General features: G+C 55.7%; 1 protein-coding gene across 17 annotated transcripts in view; it reads left to right on the top strand.

Annotated features, from left to right (window-relative positions):
* The window catches only part of LOC102986691 (POU domain, class 2, transcription factor 2), a 114,155-nt gene that overhangs the window by 73,810 nt on the left and 29,002 nt on the right, over positions 1–11,343 (top strand). The window contains exon 1 of one of the 17 annotated variants that reach the window (XM_055078860.1): positions 9,067–9,133. The exons of the other annotated variants lie outside the window; for them this stretch is intronic. Within the exon in view, the coding sequence (XP_054934835.1) occupies positions 9,067–9,133 (67 nt within the window). Of the gene's footprint in view, positions 1–9,066; positions 9,134–11,343 lie in introns of those variants that run through there. 17 annotated transcript variants of the gene reach the window in all.

The raw sequence follows: 11,343 nt of genomic DNA, 5'->3' as shown, positions 1-11,343 counted from the left end.
ATGTGGGATCTTCCCGGACCGGGGCACGAACCCGTGTCCCCTACATCGGCAGGCGGACTCTCAACCGCTGCGCCACCAGGGAAGCCCTTGAAGCTGTCTTATTTGGCTGGTCTCCCTGAGGCTTCCCAGGCTTTGGCCGTTAGTACCCTGGACAGCGGCCTCGGCCCCCTCAGAGCTCTTGCAACCGGGACGCACCCTACCGAACATGGCCTTTTACTAACATCAGCTTCTGGGCGTGAATTGGGGGTGGGGAGCCGCTGATACTGCAACACGTGCCAATTGGCCTCTGCCTGCAGGAAGCACAGTTGTAAAGGAAAGAGTCATAAATGTACATTTGAATCATCTTTATCAAGTGAACATCTGTGCGATCACAACCTACGTCTGTATAAAGAAGGCAGCCAGAGCCCAGGAACCCCCCCACCCCTGTGACCCTTTTCAAACCTTCCCTATCCCTCCCTCCCTGCTGGAGGTAACCTCTGTCCTCACTTTGGGGGATAATCATTCCTTTTCTTTTCTTTGTAGTTAGCTACCTGTAACTCACTTAATATATTCTAATTTTAATTAAAAACTGAATACAGAGAACTTCCCTGGTGGCGCAGTGGTGAAGAATCCGCCTGCCAATGCAGGGGACACAGGTTCGATCCCTGGTCCGGGAAGATCCCACATGCCACGGAGCAACTAAGCCCGTGCCTCACAACTACTGAGCCTGTGCTCTAGAGCCCGCGAGCCACAACTACTGAAGCTCACGCACTCTAGGGCCTGCGTGCTGCAACTACTGAAGCCTGTGTGCCTAAAGCCCGTGCTCCACGACAAGAGAAGCCACTGCAATGAGAAGCCCGCGCGCCGCAACAAAGAGTAGCCTCCGCTCTCCGCAACTAGAGAGAGCCCGCGCGCAGCAACGAAGACCCAACGCAGACAAAACAAACAAACAAACCAAAAAAAACTGAATACAATCTCATTCTGAAAACCAAAAGCATAACAGAAAATGTTAAAATCCCATTTGAGTCCCTTCTGCTTTCCCAGTCCTGGTCCCCTCACCAAAAGTAGCTGTCATTAATTAGTTACCCTCCGGATCTTTTCCTCTGCATTTGTCAATACCTGCGCACCCACAGAAAATACATAGTGGTTTTGGTATGTGTCTTACAGAAATGATATTAAGTTGTATAAATCATTCTACAACTTGCCTTTTCATTCAGCAGTGTCTTGGAGAACTTTCCATGTCCTTTAGCCATAGATCAGTTCCATTATCTTTCATGATCACATCCTATTCCTGAGTATGACTATGCTACAATTTATTTAGCCACTGTCCTATTGGTGGCATCTGATTTTCTCTATCTCAAACCTTGATGTGATAAACACTTTGTGAACTTTTTGAACTCCTTGTGCATGGTGGTCAGTATTATATTTAAGATTAATGACAGTAAGGTCCTACAGTATAGCACAGGGAACTATATTTTTTTAAAGATTAATGAAGTTCCTATCAGCCCATGTTACTGCCCCCATTTCACAGATGAGGAGCATGAGGCTCAGAGAGGTGAAGTCACTTGCCCAGGGTCACACAGCAAGTGAATGGAGGAACCAGTTTCCAAACTCTCGGATGTTTGACTCCCAGATCAGTGCTTATATACACCTATACAGATATCACTGTCTGTGGGGCAGATGTCCTCATTCAGCTGGGCCTATATGCAGACCAGTGCTGGGCTCCACTCCACAAAAATGAATCAAACCCCACCTTGCCCTCCAGCCCTGCCCTGTGGGGGCAGCCTCACTGGGAAGGAATTTCAATGCAGTATGATTAGCGCTAAGCCCAGGATGCTGCCTGAGCTGTGGGAAGACTGAGGCCATTACTGTTAATTGGGCCTCCGGTGGAGCCAGAAAAGGCTTCCAGAGAGGGGAGATTTGAGCAGGGGCAGTAACGGTGAGTACGGTAGAGGTGGCAAACACAGGAAGCATGGAGGATGGGCATGTAGGGGAACCCAAGTTGTTGAACAGAGGAAGAGGGTGAGCCCTGGGGGCAATATGCCTGTGGAGGTCGGCAGAGGCCTGCATCCACTTGAGCTTGGAAAGCCAGCCTTGGATTTCATTCTGTGGGCTGTGGGAGCCTGGAAGGATCTATTCATTTCAACAAATAGGATTTGGAAATTCCCTGGCGGTCCAGTGGTTAGGGCTTTGCGCTTCCACTTCAGGGGGCCTGGGTTCAATCCCTGGCCAGGGAACTGAGATCCTGCATGCTGCGCAGCCAAAAATAAATAAATAAATACAGATTTTTAAAAAAACACACAAATAGGATTCAAGCACCTAGTCTGTGCCAGGCATTATTTCAGAAGGGAATACCACAGGAAACAGGACAAAAAAGGGCTGCTTTCAGAGGGCTTACAGTTCAGAGGCGGAGACAGACAGTAAAGCAAGTCGACAGTAGCTGAGTTCCAGAGACAGCTACGAAGAAAGTAAAACTGGCTGTTGGCGTGGAGAGTGGCTAAGGGAGGGCCTCTCAGAGGACGCAGCCTTTGAACTAAGTCCTGAAGGATCAGAGGAAAGGGACGAGATAGGGAACAGTGTTCTAGGGGAGGAGTCAGCAAGGTCAAGGGCCCCAAGATGGGGGCGGACTTGGCCTTCTCCAGTGTGGCTGGTGCATAGCGCTCTCGTAGGGAGAGGTGACGTCCTGCAGGGGACTGGAGGCCGTGGTGAGGGGGCTGGGCTTTCCCGGAGGCTGCAGGGAACTTACTGGAGGGCTTCTGGACCACGGTGAGGGCTCTTGCATTTCAGCCTTTGGACAGCTCCCTGCGCTGGGAGGACAGAAGTGGCCGTGAGCCTGCAGAGGCGGGTGCTGGGCGAGTGGGAGATCTGGGCTGGAGGCGAGCGTGCAGCCTGGGGGTGGGTGGCGGCTCGTGTGCTGAGGGGCAGAGCCTCATCAGGGAAGGCCCAGGGCCAGCCACCTCCTTCTTTGGCTTCTTCGGATGCCCTGGTGGGTTTGTGGTGATGAGGCCAAGGACCCTGTTCTCCGACAACCTGCAGTCTGAGACGCGTACAAGCCAAGCTGAGGGGCAGGCTTTGGGGTCAGAGAGACGCTGGGTCTGCCTCAGTCTAGCTGTGTGGCCGTGGCCTTTAGTGGATCCAGCAGTCCATCTTGTGTTCTTGTTTCTTTCAAGCCCCAGAATGTTAGCGCTGGAAGAAGTCTTCGAGTGCTCCTCCAAGCCCACCTCCCACTTTTATTTATTTTATTTTTATTTTTTGCGGTACGCGGGCCTCTCACTGCTGTGGCCTCTCCCGTTGCGGAGCACAGGCTCCGGACGCGCAGGCTCAGCGGCCATGGCTCACGGGCCCAGCCGCTCCGCGGCACGTGGGATCCTCCCGGACCGGGGCGCGAACCCGTGCCCCCCGCATCGGCAGGCGGACTCTCAACCGCTGCGCCACCAGGGAAGCCCCCACCTCCCACTTTTAGATACGGAAACTGAGGTCCAGACAGTGCAGAGGGCTGGCCCTAGGTCACCAAATGGCCGGTTTCAGTGTGGGGACCTGGTTGGTCTTCTGACTTTTACCTTCTTTGAGCCATACCGTGATGCTTCTTGATTTCTTCTTGCTTGAGGTGAATTCCTGGGATTTCTGGTGGGTCTGGGAAACTGGTGGTGGGCAGGAGATGCATGAGGAGTGTTTCTGTCAATGTGAATTTATTCAGATCTGCTGGCTTCCTGGTCCACAGACCTCGCTGATCTTTCCCCCCGGCACTGACCTAAGTATCTTCCCTTACTCTGCTCCCGTTCCTGCTGTCCAACAGTGATGGCCTGAGAGCCCACCAAGACACCCCGCTCAGCTGCCCACTTGCAGATTCACTAAAGTTCTCTAGACTCTCACTTGAATTTGTACTCTCATCTGCATCCTCATGGCCCCATTCTCTCCTGTTTTCTGGACCACTGTCCAGCCTCCCCTCTGCTCATCCTGCCTCCGGCTTCTTCCCACCAGCCTGGTCTCACACCAGTACCCGGTGGATCTCCCTTACACAGACTCTTTCTGCTCAAAACCCTTCCACCTACAACATCAAATCCAGCCTCAAGTCGGATGTATGGCACCCTGCCTGGATCTTTCTCATCCAAGCTTGAGCCCTCCCCATCGTTCCATGGCAGGAAAGGCCCTTCTAAGTCTTGGGCTTCACCCTTGACTAGAGTTTTTCGGATGTTTACTGAGCCAGTGATGGAATCTCAGAAAACTTTCATCAACTCCAGTCTTCCCCTTGGAGTGTGAGCTCCTTGAGGGCAGGTGTGTGTCAGATCCAGCTCATCTCTAGGTCCTCAGCTCCCAGCCCATGGCTTGGCAATAAGGGACACGTAGGAAATGTTTGAATTGAAAGAAATAGGGAAGGGTTGGCCCACCTTCAGCCAGGAACTGGTGGATCAGAGGTCCAACACATTGCTGAATACCAAGAACAGGCTCTAAGGGCTGTGGGAGTTGGGCTGTGGGCTGCGAGGAGACCCTGGTGTTCCCGAGTGAGCAGGGAGTGGCTGCCGGCTGTCCACTGGAGGATGCGGAGCATTCAAAGCTCTAAGGAGGGCTTCCCTGGTGGCGCAGTGGTTGAGACTCTGCCTGCCGATGCAGGGGACACGGGTTCGAGCCCTGGTCCGGGAAGATCCCACATGCCGCGGTGCGACTGGGCCCACGAGCCACAACTACTGAGCCTGCGCGTCTGGAGCCCGTGCTCCGCAACAAGAGAGGCCGCGATAGTGAGAGGCTCGCGCACCGCGATGAAGAGTGGCCCCCGCTCGCTGCAACTAGAGAAAGCCCTCGCACAGAAACGAAGACCCAACACGGCCAAAAATAAATAAATAAATTAATTAAAGAAAAAATTTTTTAAAAATTTATATATATATATATATATTTTTAAAAAAGCTCTAAGGACCGCTCGCTGCAACTAGAGAAAGCCCTCGCACAGAAACGAAGACCCAACACGGCCAAAAATAAATAAATAAATTAATTAAAGAAAAAATTTTTTAAAAATTTATATATATATATATATATTTTTAAAAAAGCTCTAAGGAGACCCGTGGCAGAGTGGAGAAAGAGCAAGCCGCGGGGAAGACAGGGCGGGGTTTGAATCCTGACTGCACCACTCACATGGCGCAAGTGACTTCACCTCTTTGAGCTCTAATTTGTCAGTAGAAGGGGAATAATAACAGACCGTACTTCCTCAGATTGTCGTGAGGATTAGGTATAATGTATTGGCCCAACTAGCACGGAATAGATGGTGATGCCGCTGCTTTTGATGATGACGGTGACGATGGAGAAGAAGAAACATTTTCAGTCCCTGGATGCTGGGTGCTCCTAAGCAGAACATCGGGTGCTTAGAGCTTGGTCTTGACTTAGGGCCACTGGAGAAGCAGTTCTGAGGGCAGGGCTGAGGACGAAGCAGGGGTGCCAACAGGAAGTGAAGGCTCGAGGCCAGAAGTCAGGAAGAGGTGGACAAGCAGTGCCAGGGCAGGCCAGGCTGGGTTTGATTCCATAGTATCAGAGGCCTGTCGGAGGATTGCATGGCCCTGCTGTAGGACCAGCCAGATATATTTTCGTCTGTGTGTCTGTCTGCCACCCCTCATCCTGCTTTCCTATGTGTTTGGGCCCCTAAGCCAGCTTTCCCCGACCCCCCTACTCCCCAGAGGCTGCCCTCACCTGAGCTCTGCTGAAGGCCGAATGCTAAGATGCAAAGGGAGGTTGATGTCAAAGAATTTTAGGCTCAAGTTCATCTTCTGGCCCAGTTGTCGACTCACAGGCAACCCAGTCTCCTTACCTCCTGCCAAGCTGGGGGTCTGAGGGGCCTCTCTGAGCTCCCACATGCTACAGCCCTACAGATGAGGCAGCACTTTGGGGAAACACTGCTTGTGTCCCCACGCAGAGTGGGGATGCAGCCGGGGGCTGAGTGGAGAGGTCGCCAGACACCGCCGGATGCGGAAAGAGGCTGGGGAACCAAGCCACGGAGAGGGTCCCCAGGGGCGGCCGAGAGGAAGAGGCCATGGCTGGGGGCCCTGAGGGGTGAAGAATCCCACTCTGCTGTCCCCGGTGGGCTGGCTGCTCCCCCCCCCCACTCCCCGCCGGGCCCCCAGGGGACCTCGCTCTAATAATGTATTTGATCGACTCGCTGGCCGCGTACAAGCGATTATTGTCTTGTCGGGAGTCAAACGTATCGATCCGGTGAGAAATATGAGCGGAGCAATGGGGCCCGTGTGTCAGTTACCAGCCCCGCTGGCCCTGGGGAGCCCCCTACGTCTCCTTTAATTACCGCTCAGCCCTGAGCCCAGCCTGGCCTCCCCTGTGCAGCCTCCCTCCCAGGCTCCCTGCACCCCCAGTGGCCCCCCGCTGCTCCCCAGCTCCCAGGCCCTACCTGCCTTGCTCAGCATGGCCTGAGGCTTCTTCTCCAGCTGAGAGGCCACCATCTCTCCTGCCCAGGCCTCCCCGTTCCTGGCTGCCAGGCCCTACCCACCCAGTGTGGCCCAGACTCTGCCCCTCTGTCCTCTCTCGGGCAGGTGGAAGTCTCAGGCCCATTCTTCTTCAAGATGCCCTGACTCCAGCTCAGGGACTCGGTTCTGGTCTGCCAGAGGCGATAATAGTGGAGTCAGCATGGGAGGCAAGAAGGGTGGGGTGATTTCACTGCACGGGGAAGCGTGTATGGCTTTCGGGAGCTCTGCCACTCAGCTGCAGACCTGGGAGGACAGCACCGGAAATGGGTGGTGCCTCTCTCCCTGCTTTGGGTTATGTCCCAAAGCTCGCTCCCGACATGGATGATGTTGACTATGTCTAGGGTGGAGCATGGGGGTGTTTTGGTGGGGTTTTGCTCCACCCACACGCCGCTATAATGTCCTTATTACCCTCATTTCCAAGTCCCCCAAAACATAAATCCTAAATCAAAACAGAGCTTACTGGGCAATGCAACTTCAAGACAAGGCCCCAGTCCCACTGCCACCAGACTGCTTCCAAGGAGACCCTCCGGTATAAAAACGCTGCATCTGAGAGAGAGAGAGAGAGAGTGGGAAAGAGGTGGACCAGGAGGCAGGAGGTCTGAGTTGGAGCCCAGCCACTCAGCTGCAGACCTGGGAGGACAGCACCGGAAATGGGTGGTGCCTCTCTCCCTGCTTTGGGTTATGTCCCAAAGCTCGCTCCCGACATGGATGATGTTGACTATGTCTAGGGTGGAGCATGGGGGTGTTTTGGTGGGGTTTTGCTCCACCCACACGCCGCTATAATGTCCTTATTACCCTCATTTCCAAGTCCCCCAAAACATAAATCCTAAATCAAAACAGAGCTTACTGGGCAATGCAACTTCAAGACAAGGCCCCAGTCCCACTGCCACCAGACTGCTTCCAAGGAGACCCTCCGGTATAAAAACGCTGCATCTGAGAGAGAGAGAGAGAGAGAGTGGGAAAGAGGTGGACCAGGAGGCAGGAGGTCTGAGTTGGAGCCCAGCTGATGCTGTAGGGTCTCTGGATCTCCTCAGTGAAATGGCCTTTACGATATGGAAATCTCGTGGAGTGTAGCTAGAGGGGGAACTGCCCCCTCTGTGTGCAGATGTGAGGACCGCGGTCATTCCCGTGGAGTGGGTCTGCCTGCCTGGGCGTGTCTGGGTGCACAGGGCCCGTGTACAGGCAGAAAGGCACTCACGAAGGTCTGCCTGTGTGTTATATCGTGCGTGAGTGTGCGTGGGTGTGAATGTGGGCACACATGGCCAGGAGGTATGCCTGGGTACACTTGGGTAGATGTGTCCTTGTGCCCGTGTGTCCGCGTGACGGAGCGCAGGAGGGGGATCTGTACACGGGAGCGTTGGTAAGGAGCGTTGGTGTTAGGGCCTGTGCGCAGAGGAGTGTTCCCGTGTGTCTGGATGTGCACACGTGTGTGTGAAGTGCTGGGGTCCATGTGTAGAAATACTTGAGCGTGTGTATGAGAGTCCAGGCGTCCGTGTGCGCGCGCGTGGTTTGGGGGTCCCTCAGCGTGGGGCGCAGCGAGTCCTGCAGGGCCCGCAGCGGGCAGGTGGGTTGTTTGGAGGCTCCAGGCGGCCCCGCAGCCTCGGACCGGGCGCGGGGAGGAGGAAGAGGGCAGCGGGCTCGGCCGCGTCTTTGTCTGCGCCGCCGTGGGCCGGGAGTCCGGCGCCTTTGTGTGACCCTCGCAGGTGTGCGCGCGGGGGCGGGGAAGGGGACTGGGAGCGGCGGGAGCGGCGGGAGGGGCTCCCTCCTCCGCAGCCGGCCCCGCCCTCTGGCCCATCGGCTGGGCGCTGCCGCCCTCTGGCGGGCGAGGCGGGAACAGCTGGTCCGGGAGCGCCGCAGCGCGAAGGGCCAGCCAGCAGCCCCGGGACCGCGTACTTCCCTCCGCCCCAGCCACCTACGGCGCCCGCATTTGCCCCCTGGCAAGCCTCTTGCTGCTCCAGGGCAAGGCCCGGACCTGCCGCCGGTCTTACCACTGTCCACGGGTACCGATTCTCCTAGTGGTGGCCCCGGACGCCTCACCTGCGGGCAGATGCACGGCTGGGTTCCCGACTCCCCACAGCCTGCGGAAGCCTATCGCGAACACCTCCTGCTGCCCTGCTTCTTGGCTTCAGCGTTTCTTGGCTCTGGGCCCTTGGGGAGGCCACCTCACTTCTCTGGTCCTCAGTCGTTTTGTCTGTAAAATGGGGCAAATAGTGAGCGCCTCCAGAGATGATGCCTGTTAAATGCGAGGTGCCGGGGGCCTAGCATTGGGAAAGCCCCCCTCCCCCCACCCAAAACTCCTAGCCAGTGTTTTAGTGGTGTTGTTATGGGTCCACCGTCTCCCCTAGACCCACATGCCCTGCTCCAGATGTGTTGGCAAGGTGGAGGCGGCACAAGGGCTAGGGGCACCTTCTGGGGGCACAGCTGTAGGAGTCAGCTCTTCCAGCCTGCTTGCGCTCTACGCCACTGCCCGCACTTCCCCAACACACACACATGATTTGGGGTCCGCTGCCTGCTGGGGTGGGCCTTCGGGCACGGGTATTTGACCTTCCGAAGGGGGCGGGCCCTGTGGTTTCCTCCCTGGGTGACTTCCGGCGGAGAGGGCTTGGCCCCCAGAGAGGGCGGGGAGATGGCACAGTCGTCCCCCCAGCCCTGCGGGGCAGGCAGCATGGTTCACTCCAGCATGGGGGCTCCAGGTAAGGGGCCCAAGCACTGGCAGCACGGTGGGGCTCGTCCTGCCGGCCGGTTGCCGGCAGGCCCTGCCCCTCCTCTTCAGCTGTCTCCTTTGCCCTTTGACTCTGTACCTCAGCAGCTGCCTCCTCTTCCCATCCTGGGTTCCCACCTCCGGCTCCTCTTTCCCCTCCCCTTTCACATCCGCACGGGGCGGGGCGGGGGGGGGCGCCGGGGGGCTTCCGACCAGTTCTGAGGGGTCTGGGGGAGGGGGATGGAGCCAGGTGTTGGTAGCAAGCTCCTATACAGAGGGCCGGTGGGTGGGCGACATGAGTGATCCTGGGGAGGGGACTGCACAGGGGCTGGAAGGCTGAGTTGCTGGACCTTTGAGTGTGTGCGTCTGTCTGTGCGTGTGCGCGGTAGCTCCGAGTCTTCTGTGTGCGACTGTCAGGTGTCCCGTGTGTGAGGGGCTCTTGTGTGTGTCATTATGGGGGTGGTAGCCTTGGCAATGCTCTCTTGGTTCACTTCCTCACTTCGTTCGCCTGAGATGTCCCCTCCTCGGGGTGGCCTTCCCTGCCTGCCCCGTCTAAACTGGCAGCCAATCCCGCCATTCTGAGTCCCTTCACCCGGCTTTATCTTTTCTTCATGGCACTTATCACTGCCTGAAAATTTATTACATGTTTGTGTGCTCACGGACTGCCTCATCCGCCAAATGTCAGTCGACTGAGTGAACATCGTGCGCCAAGCACCGTACAAAGCGATTTGTATTTGTTGGCTCATTTGACATAATGTGTCCATCTCTGTGTGATGATAGTTATCTCTCCGCGGTGCTGATGGGAGAGTTAAGTGAGGTAATAGGTAAATGCTTAACACGGGGCCTGGAACTCGGCAAGCGTCCATACGTCAAGGTTGTTTTGTTTGCGGCCCTCTAGGTCTGACTATGGGGATGTGTGGGGATGTGTCCCATTTGTGGGTGTCTGTGGGGATGATTGGTTTGGTGCGTGTCTGTGTGCATCCGTGTATGCGGGTATCCCTGTGATCTGTCATTGACATGTATTTATTGAGCAGTTCTGTGCTGGATGTTGGAAATAGAGCTGAAAAAGGCAGCTTCAGGTGTGTCCTCCTGGAGTCCCCAGTCCAGGGGCGGAGACAGACCTGTCACCAGACAGGGAAGGAGGCACAGGCTGAGGGGTCACGGCTGGGACAGGGGACTGGGGGAGCCCAGTTCAACCGATGGGGTGTCAGGGAGGGCTTCCTGGAAGAGGGCATGTCTGGTCTGAGATGTGAAGGATGAGTGGGTATGAGTAAGGCAAGGGAGGCAAGGAGGGGGGTGAGATGGAAGGAAGGCCACCTACCAGATGCTGTGTGATTATTTACTGAGGTGACCATAAATGCAGCTGTGGATGTGTGTGTGTGTGTGTGTGTGTGTGTGTGTCAGGCACAGGGACCCGGGGGGTGAGATGGAAGGAAGGCCACCTACCAGATGCTGTGTGATTATTTACTGAGGTGACCATAAATGCAGCTGTGGATGTGTGTGTGTGTGTGTGTGTGTGTGTGTGTGTACAGTGCAGGCACAGGGACCCAGGGCATCTGTACACGCATGCTGTCTCTTCCCTGTCTGGGGTTGAATGGGGGCTTTGTACGTGTTGGGCGCTGGGTTAAACCCTTTACTTGGGATTTCTCACAGAATTGCCCTGCCTGTGAGGCCTGCCCTGGGTTCCCTGGCGTGGACATGAATTAATACATGTCTGACCTTGGGCAGATCACTGCTTGGTCTTGGGCTCTACATCTGTGACCTGAGTTCAGGGGGCCACCTTGGCCATCTCCCAGGAGGAGGTGACTCTGGGAGTGTGAGTACATGCATGTCTGTGTGTGTGTCTATCTGAGTTACCTGTGTGTGTGTGTGTGTGTGTGCACATCCCTATCTGTCTCTATGTCTGAGTGACTGTGTGTATATGTGTATGTGCACGTGTGTACACATCTGTGTCTATCTGTATGTCTGAGTGACTCTGGGTGTGTGTGTGTGTGTGTGAGTGTGCGTGTACATCTTGTGTGTGTCTATCTGAGTGACCTGGGTGTCTGTGTGTGTATGCACATCTGTGTCTATCTGTGTGTCTGTGAGTGACTCTGGGGCGTGAGTGTGTACACGTCTGGGGGTGACTCGGTGTGTGAGTGTGTGTAAGCGCAGGTGTGCCCACACACGTCTGGGTGTGCGTTTTGCATATCTGCCTGTGTC

Source organism: Physeter macrocephalus, chromosome 17, assembly GCF_002837175.3.
Source record: "Physeter macrocephalus isolate SW-GA chromosome 17, ASM283717v5, whole genome shotgun sequence".
Lineage (NCBI taxonomy): Eukaryota > Metazoa > Chordata > Mammalia > Artiodactyla > Physeteridae > Physeter > Physeter macrocephalus.
Note: the sequence above shows the minus strand (reverse complement) of the source record. Positions and strands in the feature narration are given on the sequence as shown.